This window comes from Leucopleurus acutus (genome assembly GCF_964270905.1).
Source record: "Leucopleurus acutus genome assembly, chromosome: 3".
In the NCBI taxonomy this organism is placed as follows: domain Eukaryota; kingdom Metazoa; phylum Chordata; class Mammalia; order Artiodactyla; family Delphinidae; genus Leucopleurus; species Leucopleurus acutus.
In genome coordinates, this window is record NC_139145.1 from 32567318 (window position 1) to 32584273 (window position 16956).

Consider the following 16956-nt stretch of genomic DNA (forward strand, 5'->3'; position numbering starts at 1 on the left):
ATACATCTGTCCTGTAGACAGTAGCTGGTCAATTACTAATGAAAACACCACCATTTGGGCTCTTGCCTGAGTTAAGGAAGAAAAGAACAAGGAAGCCATTTTTAGGAACAGTTTGTACGTCCAGACCGTCTTTAATTCCAGCCTCTCCTCAGGTCGCTATTAAGGCATATCAACGAGAATCAAGGTCTTTCTAAAATTCCAGCCTAGATAACGGGTCTGGGAGAGTAGGCTACCTGGGTTCCTTTCCTTCCTTCCTTCCTTCCTTCCTTCCTTCTTTTTTCGCCTACTAAGTCTTGAGAGACTATCCATACATGCAAAACAAATTAGGTCAGAAAGGGAAAAAATTCATGCCATTTTCTAATTAGACGCTGTGCTTTGTCACTGACCACACAGGAGCTGGTACCATCATCCGAAGAATCAGGGCACTGCACACCTGTGCCTGTCTGTGAGCAAGATAATTCATTCTGGGCTCTCTAGGGAGCCCAATTCAAGGAGGCTTTTCAAAATCTCCGGCAGAAGAGCAGCCAGTTGAGGGGGTGGGGTCAGTTCTTGCCGGGAGCCCATTCTTCCCAGGGTCTCATAACTCATTTCAATCAACATTCTTGCAGAGGAGCTCAGGGAGATGGATGGCCATGCTTTCACACTGGGGCTATGGCAAAGGTCAGATGGAGTGTGGAAGTTTGAAGTGGGTGTCCTTCCGGGGCATTGCTGCCTTTGAAAACATCTGGCCCAATGGGGGTGTCTAAAACCAGCCAATTTGGGCGTGCCTGAGATGGAGGAGGCAGAGGACTCCTACGCGAGGCTTTTGCACTGACTTTGATGATCTTGTACGGCTTTATTCTTTGTCTAATTTTGACCCAACATCACGCAGGAGCCTCTGCCAACTTCATTTCAAGGAGGGAAGAGGATTCCCTTGAGTATTAAAATACATTGCTTTGTTTTTTCCTCCTCTTCCAAATAAAAAGGAGGTCACTTTTCTTCTATTTTAGTGCAACCTGGAGTTTTCCTAACGTTGTAACAGGAAGCTCCCCAGAGCAACATGCACATATATGTGAATTGGACCAATACGGTTTAGGCGATAATCTCAGAGCATGACAAAGCCTACTTAGACAAAAAGTACTCGGTTCACACCCTTCATAATACTTCAAAGTGACTGAATTCCATGGCAATTTCCAAGGCATCTGACTGTTGGATTCATTCTGACCAGCAGATTGGCAATTAACTTGTTTTTCTTTTTTAAAGTGACCATATATCCAGGGGGGAAAAATAATCATTAAGGAGTTTGAAAATGAGTTGTTGACCCGTTTCCAGTTCATTAAAGCTTTTGTGAACCCAGTCCAGCATTTACAAAAGCTAGAAGTTTGCCTCAAATGTTTAGCCCAATTATGGACCGCACTGAGTAGTCGGGATGAAAGTTTGCTGAGGGTTCATTACCTTGCACTTGCATCTTCCGGAAATTCTAATTACTGTCAGCTTATTTGGTTCCTTTTTGACTGAATTTCGTAATTGCTAAAGCTTATCATATCCACAACACACAATTAGCACATAAAAAGTTACTATGTTTGGTACGTAAAAACGTACAACATGACACAAGAAAGCACAAAACAGAAAGCAAACACAAGGTAGCAAACGAACCATATCGAATTATACGGGAAAGACTTCTTCATCTTACCTATGTTTAAACTCTTTATTTCTTTAGAGAAAGGAAACAGAAGGAAAAAGAACAAACAGTTAGCGGAAGAACTGATGATAAAGCAAACATAACATTTTCGTTTCTTATATAATGGGCCCCCCCCCAAAAGGCACTCTTTTTCTTTTTTTTTCCCCTTCTAGCTGACGGCTCCCAGCACAATTATCTGGGAAGCTCCTCTGATCTTGGATTCCTCCCGGCCATTGGAGAATCTAGACAAGAAAGCTTGAATTCTCTGACCAGCAATGTGGCGTCACGTGACACAGGTGGCAACAGGCGAAACAGGCTAATGAAGGGATGGCACACAGGTTACCTCTTGAGTGCCAGCACCTATCGATTGGTAATGGCTGCTGGGAGGGCGGGAGTGGGAAGGATCCTGAAGCCAAATTCAAGCTCAGCCGTCAAGAGTGCTGTGACGCCTTTGGAACATCCGCCTTGGGTGTGGTGATGCCTGTGCCACCTACTTGCCACTGGTGCATTACAGAGTCTGTCCCACCCGAGAGAGAGAGCGCGCGGCCCTGCCCACAGCCAACTGCATTTGCCAAACACCCTGTTGAACCCTGAGAGTCTCAACCATTTCCTCGCTCTGCTCCTGGCCCCCTCCCCTCTCCCCATCTCCCTCGCACGCGGGGGGGCCCCCAAGTATGCATTCTTTCTTACAGATAACACCCATTAGTGAAACTCACAGGCGATTACCATCCTCTCGTAATTGGAGCCAAAGACTCCAGTTCACATTCTTTTTCGGAAAACTAGTCAAAGTGTTGCTTCTGTTTTCTTTTAAGAATAAAAATACACGTCAGTTTCAACAGGAGAGTGGCTGAATCTTAAGGGCATTAAGGAGAAGAGGAGAGAGGCCAGGGCCTTAAATAGAAAAGTGCTCCCCACTCCTGAGGCTCCTAGGCCAACGTGGAAGAAACCCCTGACCCCTCTTTACCTTCCAGCCAAGGGAGGAGGCTTCAGGGAAGGAACAAAGAGGGTTTGATGCCCTGATTCCTGCCTGGGTGCGGCTCAGGTCTCTGCCGGGGGCCATCATTAGTGGTGGGTTTGCACAGGGATTACATTTTTATATTTTATTCCAACATGTTAGTTTTTACATTAAAAAAAAAGTTAATTAAATGATGCTGATAACTCTTGAGCTCTGACTGACATAGTGCAATTTAAGATTCATTCTGCAAAGCCTGGTGTGTCAGGGTGGCAGCCAGGAATTCTCGCATCTATTTTATATTGCTTAATGAAAGTGAAATGTTATCTGCCGCCAGTGGTAGTCATATTTGGCTCTTAATTATTGCAATATCGATTCCACTTTTTTTTAGTCAAGATTTTGTCAGAAGACTGGGTGGGATTTGGGTCTGCAGACCCGACCTACTTCTTTGCTAAGAACATCTGCTTTAAGTTGATTAATATAATACCTGTGTTGGGGGAAGGAGAAGGCAGGGGTGACTAAGTCACTGAGACTGCAGAGTGCAAATGATCATGTAGATCTGAACTTTGGAGAAAGGCTGAGGTCACCGCTATTCCAGACCAAGGCCATTAGCAGAGTGGGTGTTTAGCAGGCAACAAACCCAAATAAGAGCACCGGTGAGTCAGTCTGTGTACTGGGTTGGCCACAATGTTCGTTCAGTTCATGAATCCTTTGTTCGATAAAGTCCTTGGTGAAATTGAAAAAGGTCTTTTATTTTTCTTAAAACCAAACGAACTTTTGGGCCAACCCAACAGAAGGGCATAGGTGCCCTACTTACAAGGGACAGGCCTAGGCTTTGCGTCCATGGCTTCAAAGAAACCAACCCTTTGAGGAAAAAGTGGTGTCTCAGATTCGAGAATTGAGAAGGATTAGCTCTTCACACTGTGGAGTCTCAATGACTCCCCTGCAAAGCCTTCAGGGTCTCCCCAAGCCTTCTCCGCTCGTCTCAGGGAGCTCTCGGCAGGCTGTCTTGTGATTTATGCGTGTGTGCTTGTCTTCCTAGCTTCATCGTGAACAGAAGCGAGTAAGTAAATCTGGACATGACTGACTCATCTCCATACGGCTGATTCTTAGTAGAGAGCCCCGGAGAGAGTAAGGGCTGGAAAAATGGGTTCTTGAGTGGAGGAAGGAATAGGCTGCTTCCCTTAGCGCTGCCAGACCTGCCTTGGATGAGTTCCAGTCCCTCACGTTCTGCTCAGAATCACAAAGCTGCAATAAGATGAGACTGTTGTCTCTTTTCATTCCAATTCTATCCCTCTGTGCCACAGAACAGGGTGGAGTTGGAGCGGCCAGAGTTTTTGTTTGTATGTTTTAGTTCTAACTCAAGAGAAGTGAGTGGAGATACGTATAGTTCAGTTTTAGGCGGATGTGCTTATGCAGCTCATACGTGGTCCTTCTACCATCTTTTAGATGGTTGCTGGCCATTCTGCTACTCACGGCTTTCAGCAATCCTCCTGCCCTATCGTGCCAACTCACCTAGCATCATTACAGAAAGTGGCGTGCTCAATGGAGAAGCCATATATCGTGGAAGTGTAATAGTTAATTAACAACAAATTTTAGGTTATTTGTCTGGATGTTGTGATGTTTGCACTAATTGTCAGACTTTCAAAATTTGCAATTTGTTTTGGTTTCTTTTCTTCTCCTAAATGATAGTTTCATTCCAAAATTGCATAAGATTCAGGCCCCATGAAACCTGGGTACCTCCTTGGTGAAAGAGCTTTGAACACAGTGCCAAGAACTGTCCAAAATTGTATGGAAATATTGTTGTCATTGTTACTCTGGGTAGGTGCTGTGTTATATTTTGTTTCCTGACCTCCATGTTTATACCCTGACCTCACAGAGGAAGCATTCCTCTCTGACTACAATCTCATTCTCCTCCCTAATGTTCTACGTTGGCATTAAGCAGGGTCTGTTGGAGCTGTACTCTCAGGCAAAGCCGGCCTTTGGGGAAGCTTACTTTCAACTTCTGCTGCCCTTGCCCGCCTTCCTAGGCTCCCACTTTTCTTGCATCTCTTCCCTCTCTAGCACTCACACATTTGGGCTAGACCATTCCCTCCCCTAAACATCCTCCCTGGTGCAATGATGCTGCTGACCTACCCCAATACCTCCGTCAGAATCTCAGCATGGGGAAGTGTTTTAGTTGGGAAAAAGCATAGTTCATATCATAATATAATTTTATAATGGGAAAATGAAAAGAAAATTAGAATTTCAAACATGAAGGAAAGTGTGAGATTCTTATGTTTATGGAAAGGGACCAAGTTAAGAAAAGGCAGAGCGACACTGTCCCGTCCGTCATCATTTACTGCCTCACACTGGGGTTCACGTCTTGAGATAGTCTCAAATGGGGGGAGAAAGGAAAGCTTTCCCGCTGACCGAAGTTCACCTAAGATGTGAGTGACTGACAGATTTACTCTATTCCCCAGGGCCTGGGTTTCCCAAGGACCATCTGAAGAGGGTGATAGTTATGAGAAGGGAAATGGGCTCCTAGAGGTGGGGTATCAGGCTTTCTGGGGAGGTGGGTGTTGAGAATGTCTTGAATGCCAGTGGAATTGGAGCTGCCAGGTGATAACCGGTTTACCTAGGAATAAGGCTCCTTCTACCATCAGAAGTTTTTCAAGCACGTAGAACTCTGCCCCTGCATGTTTTGGTTAGGCAAAGGAAGACGCAAGGAAGGAGGAGAGTGAACGTTTAAATAAAATTCGGGTTCGGAGGGTCAGCTCTGGGTTGGGTAAGTGAGACAGGGACGGGCACCGACTCCCAAAACTGGATCGTTCAGCTGCCAACTCACAATGGAGAAAAGACAGAAGCACGACAGGTCTCTCCCTGCCCGCCCATGGCCCCCCACCTCCCCGCCCTTTGCTGGTTACTGTTTTGAAGAGAGGGGATTGACATCCCTTTGTTTTCCGGTATGTAGTGGGAAGAAAAGAGGAATCAAACCAGTGTTCTTGTTAAAGCTTAACTTCTAATCGCCTGGATACCTGGCTGATAAAACAAGAGCAAGTCCAAAGGCGGTTAAAAAAGGGGGGAAAAAAATCACACAGCCGTGAAGGGAAATTGACGGTTACACTTCTCCGCAGCTGTCCTCAATGTCACCACGTGGGCCCTTAGCTTGTACCATTGATGTGGTGGCCCCTGCAACTTCAGAGACGTGGAATCAGGGACAAACTCCAACCAAACGGTGGATGCTGGTCTTCGTACCCTTTAACCCAAGCAACATGTCTTGACCCCCTCCTGTGGGCCAGGCACCGCTCTGGGCACCAAGGGACAAAGATGTCAAAGGTGCCGGCTCTACAGAAGTTCATACCCTGGGGCCCTACAGACTTGCAGAAAAAGCTAAAAAACAAGGCAGTCGATGGTATCACCTTTGTGGAAAATTAGAGTTAAATGGCCCAGGGGAGGGAGAGAATTATTTCTGCTGGGGAGACTGGGCTTCACGGAAGAGCCCAGACTTAAAGATGGAACTGATGAGGGAGACGAGGTAGAGAAAGAAGGTATTTTAAGTAGAGTGAGTCAAGGTGTGGAGGCGGGGATGGGCAGGCAAGGGCTGATGTGGCTCTGAGCGGGAAGAGAGGTGACAAAGAAGCCAGGGCCAGATGTGGAAAAGCCCAGCGCCAGCTCCACCCCCTTCCCTGCCTGCTTTCACGGCTCTCCACTGCCCAGAGGATGCCTACGAAGAAGATGCTTTACTAGGGTAAGAAAGGAAGTAAACGTATTAGGAAAGGGACCTAGCTGGGGAGCTCTAGGAGGGTGGCTTGTCTGACTGTCATTTGGACGGACTGAGGATCATCCAGCCTCTTCCACTTTGCGTCCTGCTTCCTCTCACTGTTCGCCTTTCAATGATTACACCCTCTTACTCTACCCCATGGCCTCCCCCTCTGTGTTTCCATGATGGTTGGCTGTTGGCTCTTCTAGAACACTCAGCTTGAGTTGCCTTTTCTTGCCCAGGTCCCCATCTCTCACCCTCGAATGGGTGCTCTTTGAGCCTGGGTTTCATCCCCTTTTGGACCCTCAGAGCCCAGCACGGGCCTGACCCACCCTAATGCTTGGTAAACACATCCTGGATCACTGATCACAGAGGCTGGAACCTTCTTGGGTGGAAGCTGGGTTTTCTTCTCTCCTTTTACCCCTCCCAGTGCCCGGCACGGTCTCAGCTCCTCAGAACACTCAGCATCACTTTCTGGTGGTCAGAGCGCTAACCTCTCCCCCAGGAGGGGCCTCAGAGACACAGAATGTAGGTGCGCCCTGTGCCTTCTTCTGAGTCCTTCAGTTGGCAGCTGAAGCTGCCTCAGAAAACACCACCGCCCATTTGGCTGCTCAGGTCAAAATCCCAGCACCACCCTTGATTCTTCTCTCCTCTCTCTTTTTTCCCCTCATTTTCTTTACACCCTATAAACACAATTCCTATCAGATTTACTTCGAAAATATATTCCAGTTGGAAGCTCCCCATCTCCCCTGCTGCCACCCTAGTCCATCTCACCATCCCCCAAATCCTGGACAACTGCTACAGCTCCCAACTGTAGTCTTACACCCCGACAGTCCATTCTTCACCCAATAGCCAGAGTCCTCTTTAAAAAATGCAAATCAGATCATGTCAGCTCCACCCCCCTTCCTACTTCCAAATTCCAATGGCTGTGCATTACATAATGGAAAAGAAAATGAAAAAGAATGCATATGTATGTATAACTGAATCACTCTGCTGTACAGCAGAAATGAACACAACACAGTAAATCAACTATACTTCAATAAAAGCAATTTAAAAAATAAATAAAAAAAAAAAAAAAAAAAAGCAATTTAAAAGCAGAATACGATTCACACGTGTCGACATGGTCATTCAGACCCTGAAGCGCTGGTCCCCTATCTACCTCTCTGCCCCACTCTGAGACACTCTCAGAAGTCCATACTGGACTCCCATCAGTCCCTTAAATAAGCATATGCTGTTTGCTGATGTTAGAGCTTTGGCACAACTTTTCTCTGCCTGGGATACTCTTTCCCCAGGTCTTCAGGTGGCTGATCTCATCATTCAGGTCCCACCTCAAATATCACCTAGGATGAGGGGTTTCTCTGACTACTTTATCTTACGAAGCTTCTTCCTCCCTCCTTCCCACCACCACGGTTCTATTTCTTACTCCGTTAGAGTTTCCTTATGGCATTTAGTGCTTCTTGAAAAATTTTTAATTTGTCCACATGATGTAGTCTGAAGTGCCCTGTCAGACCACAAACACAACTGAGGCTTTGCTTGTTCCTCTGTTTGTTTTGGTTTTTTTTCCCTTCGCCAGACAGTTCCGCACACAGTATATATTTGCCTTGTTGAATGAATTATTTCCCTTATTTATAGACTGCATTTCTCCCTCTACTTACAGATCCCTCTCTAGGTTTGAGGGCCTAGAATCAACTTTCCTGAAAAGAGAGTTTCAAAGAGCTTTTGTCCAGCACAGAGACCTGGACTTCAGACTCAGTAGCTAGCAATGGCCAGGAGGAATCTCCCAGGGCTGGACAGAAGTTACCTAGCAAGGCCTATGCAGTACTTCTAAGTCAGATCCTAGTAAATGTGCACAGATATCCAGAAAATTCATGGTGAGCTAGCACACAGAGGTGCTCAATATAAATGCCTGAACTAATAAATGAATGTCAGAGGTTCTTAAACTTTGATGTGCGTCAGAATCTTCTACAGAGCCTGTCAAAGAAGAGATGCCTCGGCCCTTCTCTAGACTTACTGAACCAGTGCCCCCGGGGGTGGGCTCCAGGAATCTGTATTTTTAAGAAGTACCACTTTAGAAACCCGTGAAATGGACCATCAGCTTAAAGTAGTGGTCCTTTCACTATTTGGTGTGTATCAGATTCAAATGTGAAGGTTTTATACAACACGGCTACCCAGGTCCCACCCCCAGCACCTTGACCGAAGGCTTTCTCCTTTGCTGTAAGGCAGGTGTCGACCACTGTACTAGATACACATGCAGTGTTCTATAGATACACAAAGCATTTCCCCTAGTCCTCATCTGATTCCAGGCCTAGGTTTTAAACCTCAGCCCATCACACAGAATCTGTATTCTCTGAAGAACCCCACACGTGGCCACCATTTACCCAAGGAAGTTTCGTAGCACTGGGAGCAATAGAGCAAAAGAAGGTTTTCTGTGCAGTCACTTACCGTAACTCCAAGATGCTGGTCACGTTTCGGGAGGGAAAGATGCGCCGGATGTAATTGAAGTCACCGACGAAGAGGCTCCCATCGACTCCAACAGCCAGAGCTACTGGGGCTAGCAGCTTGTTGCCTTCAGCAAGGCCGTTGCAGCTGGGACAGGAAATGCTCCGGCGGCGGCCGTTGCCCATGATGCTGGTGATGATGGCGGGCTGCTGGGTCAGGAACTGGTTCTCCCCAGTGCCCTTGTGTAGGATTCCTGGGGCAGGGGCAGTAAATGGGGGCAGTTATTGCAGCCCTCTGGGGAGGACACTTCTATAGGCTTACTGAGGATGAGGGGAGGTGACAGAGGGAAGAGAAACAGTAGGAAACGGCAACTTTGGGGAGCTCCCCAACTTCCTCATGATGCTGAGAGAGCTGTCATAGGATAGGGAAACCCCAAGGCCATGGTACGGGGTAAGATAACATTTGTAGAGATCACTGAAGAAGAACTGTGAGGTACACTAAGGTGGATGGTCTGGAAAAAAAACAGCTCAACATTCCTTGACATTTACGAGTATTTTGGTCATTTGATGAAAAAGAGCTACGGGAAGGGGAGGGGGCTACCACTTAAATGTCAAGGCCGGAGAGGAGGTTCCAGAGGCCGTATTTGGGAAAAGGAAATGTGCTCACATACCACTTTTAACGTTGAGGATGTGATGTTTGTCCAGGGACCAGCCCCCGAGGTTGGAAGGGTCCAGCTCAAATCCCTGAAGGAGGGCTGTCCTTTTCTCCCACAGGATGAGACTGGGGCAGGTCTCATATTCAAACCCGACAGACACTGAAAGATAAAAGGGGGTGGGGCAGAGTGGGAGATGAGAGAGTTTCCTTGATTACTCCAGAGCCCTCCAGCAGGAATGAGAAACTTGTGCTCACGGTAATACAGATTCAGCTCAAAAAACTCACTCGAGGCAGGCTGATTGCTTTTCTCCTTGTGATTCCATACAATATTAAATTCAAATTTCAAGCTGAACTCAACCTTGAAACCTTACACAGTCATAGTCTGTGGGGATAGAAAGAACCTTCCAATGAACAGGTGGTTTTCAAAAATGACCCCAGCGATGGGGAGGGAAGAGATGAATCATTTAGAAACTGAATACAGCGCTCCTTTAGAGATGGACAGGAGACCGTTTCCCTTAGCCTGTTCACGGCCTGCATTCGCTATATTTTGTGTTATTTATTTTCACTCACTAGGAGAAAGACCTATGGAAGCTCTGTGGCTCATTTATAAGGGGATTCTGGAGGTGACAGCTTGTGTTAGCTGAGGCACTTTGTACATTCACTGAGGACTCCAGAGAGTTCCAAGTGAGGCAGGCATGGGGACACCGCCTGCCAATTATATGGCAATTCAGTGGGGAACAGAATCCAAAAACTATAAAAATCCTGCATTTGCCACATGGACAAATAGGAGAGAGGGGTGGGAGAAGAAGGATTTTAGTTCCAGTTCTGTTCCAGCTCACACTTCCTCGTGGCTCCATCTCCCCCGTGTGTAAAACAGAGCAAGTGAAGCCTCAGTTTCTCAGAGAGATGTCGTGAGGATAGAGGCGACAAAACGCCGAGATGCCGTACATTTTTAATTGGAACGCCGCTTTAGAAACATGAGGCATTGTTATTACGGCTGTTCCTTCTACGTTAAATTCTTAACTATGTGTGTCACCTTTGGGGATTCTCCACAGCTTTTTTTAAATCCTGAGATACAGGAGTGTTGAAATGAAGGAGAGGTACATTTTATCTTTTAAAAAAACCCATGGATGTACTGGCTTGTCCTCTGAAAATTCCAAGAAACAATGACCAACTCAGTAGCAAAGAGAAGTGCTAGTGCCTGGTTTGTGGCCTTGAAATATTATTTCTCATTAACAGGAATCAGGGCTCCTTGAAGAAACGGCTGGAACCAGAAATGAACAACAGAAGACCAGGCGATTTGATCACACCAGATAGCAAGGAAGAAAATACAATCTACTAGGGCCACGTCGAAAGAATTTGCGAATCAGCTTGAAGAAGCTTCCACTGACCAAAGATGAGACAATTTGACTATGAGGAAAGATAATAACTTCAATGGATATATTAGAGGTATTTCATCCTGTGAGTTCATAATGGTATTTAAAAACACTGATTTGCCACCAGTAGAGGATGTGAGGGAGCCAACTTATTAGGTTGAAAACTGGTAAATAAAGGGAAAGAATCAAGCATTTATCCTTTCTTTCTTATTTGAACTGTACCTCAAATAACCAAGTAGTTAATGAGAAAGTATCTCTATATAAAAGTATTCTAGCTAGTAAATAATGAAGAAGCAATGACAGAATTAAAATATCATTTTGCAATCCCTAATGACCTAATGAATCTAGGCAATGAGCATCAATGCTGCTGAAATCACAAAAGAATAGACAGGCTGACATTAGTCACCTCCAGACAGAAGAAGACAGAACCATCTATCAAGCTGTCTTGCTTAAAAAAAAAAAAAAAATCAAAGAATAAAATACTTAGGAATAAATTTAACCAAGGAGGTGAAAGACCTGTACACTGAAAATGACAAGAAAGTGATGAAAGAAACTGGAGAAGACACAAATAAATGGAAAGATACTCTATGCTCATGGATTAGAAGAATTAATATTGTTAAAATGTCCATACTACCCAAAGCAAAGTACAGATTCAATGTAATCCCTATCAAAATTCCAATGCTATTTTTTCACAGAAATAGAAAAAAACACTCCTAAAACCTGTATGGAACCACAAAACCCTGAACTGTCAAAGCTATCTTGAGAAGAAGAACAAAGCTAGAGGCAACACACGCTCAGATTTCAAACTATATTACATGGCTATAGTAACCAAAACAGTATGGTGCTGGCATGAAAACAGACACAAAGATCAATGGAGTAGATTAGAGAGTCCAGAAGTAAACCCAAGCATACATAGTCTATTAATTTATGACAAAGGAGCCAAGAATGTACAATGGGCAAAGGACACTCTCTTCAATAAATGGGTTGGGAAAGCTGGACAGCCACATGAGGAAAAAAAAAAAAGAAACAGAAATTGTACCACTCTATGCCACTCACAAAAATGAACTCAAATGGATTAAAAGCTTGCATATGAGACCTAAAACCATAGAACTCCTAGAAGAAAACATAGGCAATAAGCTCCTTAACGTCAGTCATTGCAATGATTTTTTGAATTTGACACCCAAAGCAAAGGAAACTAAAGCAGAAAGGAACAAGTGGGACTACATCAAACTAAAAAGCTTCTGCACAGCAAATGAAACCATTCATAAAATGATAAGGAAACCTACTGAATGAGAGAAAATATTTGCAAATCATATATCGGATAAGGGGCTAATGTCCAAAGTATATAAAGAACTCATACCACTTGACAGCCACAAACCAAAGAACGCAATTTAAAAATGGGCAAAGGAACTGAACAGACATCTATCCAAAGAAGACATACACAAGGCCAATGGTATGTGAAAAGATGCTCAGCATCACTAATCTTCAGGGAAATGCAAATCAAACCTATGATGAGATATCACCTCACCCCTGTCAGAATGGCTATCATCAAAAAGACGATGTGGAGAAAAGGAACCCTTGTGCACTGTTGGTGGGAATGTAAACTGGTGCAGCCATTATGGAAAACAGTATGGAGGTTTCTCAAAAACTTAAAAATAAAACTACCATAGGACCCAGCAATTCCACTTCTTGGTATCTATCTGGAGGAAACAAAAACATCAACAGTGAAAAGATATATGCACCCCTATATTCGTTGCAGCATTACTTACAATAGCTAAGATAGAGAAACAACCAAGGTGTCCATCGACAGATGAATGGATAAAAATGACGTGATATACAATCAATGAAATATTATTCAGCCGTACAAAAGAATGAAATCTTGCCATTTGTGACAACATGAATAGACTTCGAGGGCATTGCGTTAAGTGAAGTAAGTCAGATAAAGAAAGACAAATACTGTATAATCTCACCTATATGTGGATCTAAAAATCTGTGTAAATAGGAATATCATTTGCTCTAAATGCCTCAATGTTTTATTGTGATAAATAGTAAATTTTGGGGACTTCCCTGGTGGCACACTGGTTAAGAATCCACCTGCCACTTCAGGGGACATGGGCTCAAGCCCTGGTCTGGGAAGATCTCACATGCCACAGAGCAACTAAGCCCATGCACCACAACTACTGAGCCTGCGCTCTAGAGCCTGTGAGCCACAGCTACTGAAGCCCGCGCGCCTAGAGCCCGTGCTCCACAACAAAGAAGCTGCCACGGTGAGAAGCCTGTGCACTGCAATGAAGAGTATCCCCCGCTCACCACAACTAGAGAAAGCCCGCATGCACCAACGAAGACCCAACGCAGCCAAAAATAAATAAATAAATTAATTAAAAAAATTTTTGGAGAAATCTAAGTAATGTTTTTAAAGTGTTTATGAAACAAAGATGATCATAAGCAGAATTTAAAAAAAATAAAAGCAAACAAAGCAAAAAACAAAAAGCCAAGCTCTTGTACAGGGAACAGATTGGTGGTTGGTTGCCAGAGGCAGGGGCTGGGTGGACCAAACAGGTGAAGAAAGTCAAAAGATACAAACTTTCAGTTAAAAAGTAAATGAGTCACAGGGATGTGATATACAACATGGTAACTATAATTAGTAATGCCGTACTGTATATTTGAAAGTTGCTAAGAGAGTAGATCTTAAAAGTTCTCACCACCAGAAAAAAAAAATTTGTAACTATGTATGGTGACAGATGTTAACTAGATCTACTGTAGTCATCATTTTGCAATGTATACAAATATCAAATCATTATGTTGTATACATTGTATGTCAGTTAAACCTCAAAAAAGTTGGTATAGATAAAATATCAAACTTGAACCTAGAAAGCCTCAAGGTCCAACTATCAATTTATAGGAGATATAGGACAGAGGAACATGTTAAACAGCCACAGGTGTGCAATCAGAAAACAAGCCAGACTATGGGAAATGCTACAGGCAAACAATACAGTTTCTTCAACAAATAAATCATAAAACCTAAAAAAAGAGGTTGAAATGGAAGGAGAAACCATAGATTAAAATAATTGAAGAGAAATGAGCCAGTTGCACAAGGTGGATCTCGTCTGGATTCATAGCAAGTACAGGTAAAAATCTATAGTAATTACACAAAGGAACATGAGAGAAAGTCAAAGTAACTAATACCAAAGACAGCAGAAAAAGAAAGAAGGAACAATGGACCACAAAAGGGCCAGAAAACAAAGAATAAAATGACAATACTAAGTCCCTACCATTAATTAGTTTAAACGTAAACAGATTAAATTCTCCAATCAAAAGACATGAAACAGCTGAATGAATAAAACCAACAAGAGCCAATGTTATGATGCCTATAAGAGACTCACTATAGCCATAAGGACCCAGATGGACTGAGAATGAAGGGATGGAAAAAGGCATTGTGAACTTTCAAGCAAATGGTAATCCCATGCCCCCCAAAAAGCAGGGGTAGCCATATTTATATCAGACAAAATAGACTTCAAACTAAAAGTGTTAAAAAGAGACAAAGAAGGCCATTATATAATGGTAAAGTGGTAGATACATCAAGAAGATATAACAATTCTAAATATTTATGCACCCAACAGTGGAGCATGTAAATATATAAAGCACAAACTAGCAGAGCTAAAAGGAGAAATAAACCATAATAGGATAAAGTTGGGGACTTGAATATCCCACTCTCAAAAATGGACAGATCATCCAGACAGAAAGTCATAAAGGAAACAGAGGATTTCAACAACACTATAGACCCGATGGACCTAACAAACATACATAGAACATTCTATCCAACAATGGCAGAAGTGTACATGGAACATTTTCTAGGATAGACCATATGTTAGGTCACAAAACAAGTCTTAGCAAATTCAGGAAGATTAAAATCATACCAAATATCTTCTCTGACCACAATGCCATGAAACTAGAACTCAATAACAAGAGGAAAACTGGAAAATTCAAAAATATATGGAAATTAAAGAACACTCTCCTGAATAACCAATAGATTAAGGAAGAAACTAAAGGGGAAATAAAAAGAGACAAATTAAAATGGAAACACAAATACCAGAACTTCTGGGATGCATTAAAAGCCAGCTCTAAGAGGGAAGTTCATAGCAATAAGCACCTACATTAAGGAAGATCCCAAATAAACAATCTAATTTTGTGCCTTAAGGAACTAGAAAAAGAAGAACAAACTGAGCGCAAAGTTAGCAGAATAAAGGAAATAATAAATATTGCAGCATAAATAAATAAAATAGAAAAGAGAGAAACAATAGAAAAGGTTAACCAAACAAAGAGTTGGTTCTTTAAAAAGATAAACAAAATTGAGAAACCCTTAATTAGACTTCCTAGGGAAAAAACAGAGAGGACCCAAATAAACAAAATTATGAATGAATAAGGCCATATTATTTAATAATTTATACTACAGAAATACAAAGGATCATAAGAGGCTCCTCTGAATAACTATACACCAACAAACTGAACAACCTAGAAGAAATGGAAAAATTCTTAAAGACATACAACTTACCAAAACTGCATCAGGAAGAAATAGAAAATCTGAATGACCAATTGCTAGTCAGGAAGAAATAGAAAATCCGAACGACCAATTGCTAGTCAAGAAATTGAATCAGTAATCAAAAATCTCCCAATGAAGAAAAGCTTAGGACCAGATGGCTTCACTGGTGAATTTTCCCAAACATTTTAAGCAGAATCAACACCAATCCTTCTCAAACTCTTCCAGAAAATCAAAGAGGAGGGAACACTTTCCCAACCTCATTTTCAAGGCCAGCATTACCCTGATACCAAAACCAGAAAAGGACACTATCAGAAAAGAAAACTACAGGTCAGTATCCCTGATAAGTACAGATGCAAAAATTCTCAATAAAATACTAGCAAATCAAATTCAGCAGCATATTAAAATGATCATACACCATGATCCAGTGGGATTTATCTCTGGGATGCAAGGATGGTTCAACATATGCAAATCAATCAATGTGATAATCCAATTAATAAGATAAAAGAAAAAATCATATGATTATCTCAAGAGATGCAGAAAAAGCATTTGACAATACTCAACATCCAATCATGATAAAAACTCTTAACAATATAGGCATAGAAAAAACCCAACTCAACAAAATAAAGGCCATATATGACAAGCCCACAGCTAACATCATACTCAATGGAAAACTGTTGAAAGCTTTCCCTCTAAGATCAGGAACAAGACAGGAGTGCCCATTCTCACCACTCCTAGTCAACATAGTATTAGAAGTCCTAACTGGAATAATCAGGAAGAAAAATAAATAAGATGTATCAGAACTGGAAAAGAAGCAGTAAAATTGTCCCTATTTGCCAATGGCATGATTTTATATATAGAAAATCCTAAAGACTCAAAAAAAAAAAAAAAGTTAAGACTTAATCAGTAAATTCAGTAAAGTTGCAGGCTACAAAATTAACATACAAAAACCAGTAGCATTTCTATACACCAACAATGAATTTTCTGAATAAGAAATAAAATAAATAAATCCCACTTATAATAGCATCAAAAAATACTTAGGAATACATTTAATCAAGGAGGTGAAAGATCTGTACTCTGAAAACTACAAGACATTGAAAGAAATCAAAGAAAACACAAATAAATGGAAGGTATCTTGTGTACATGGACTGGAAGAATTAAGAGTGTTAAAATGTCAATACTACCAAAAGCCATTTATAGATTCAATGTAATTCCTATTAAGATTCCAATAGCATTTTTTTATGGAAGTAGAAAAAAACACTCCTAAAAGTTATATGGAACCACAAAAGACTCCGAGTAGCCAAAGAAATACTGAGAAAGCAGAAAAAAGCAGGATGCATCATACGTCCTGGTTTCAGGCTATATTATAAAGCCATAGTCATCAAAACAGTATGGTACTGGCATAGAAACAGACAAAGAGACAATTGGAATAGAGCTGACAGCCCAGAAATAAACCCATGCATCTATGGTCAACTAATATTTGACAAAGCAGCCAAGAATACTCAATGGAAGAAGACAGTCTTTTCAATAAATGGTGCCAGGATAATTGCATATTCTCATGTACTAGAATGAAACTGGACCCATATCTATACCACT

At 42.4% G+C, this 16956-nt stretch overlaps 1 protein-coding gene across 3 annotated transcripts in view; it reads right to left on the reverse strand.

Annotated features, from left to right (window-relative positions):
- TENM2 (teneurin transmembrane protein 2) overlaps window positions 1–16956 on the reverse strand; it is a gene marked incomplete at both ends in the record, with an annotated part of 1201679 nt that overhangs the window by 63820 nt on the left and 1120903 nt on the right. For 2 of the 3 annotated variants that reach the window (XM_082835729.1, XM_082835731.1), the window contains 3 exons: window positions 1673–1693; window positions 8797–9046; window positions 9464–9607. In XM_082835729.1, the coding sequence (XP_082691855.1) occupies window positions 1673–1693; window positions 8797–9046; window positions 9464–9607 (415 nt within the window). The remainder of the gene's footprint in view (window positions 1–1672; window positions 1694–8796; window positions 9047–9463; window positions 9608–16956) is intronic. The other variant, XM_082835730.1, reaches the window with a different exon arrangement.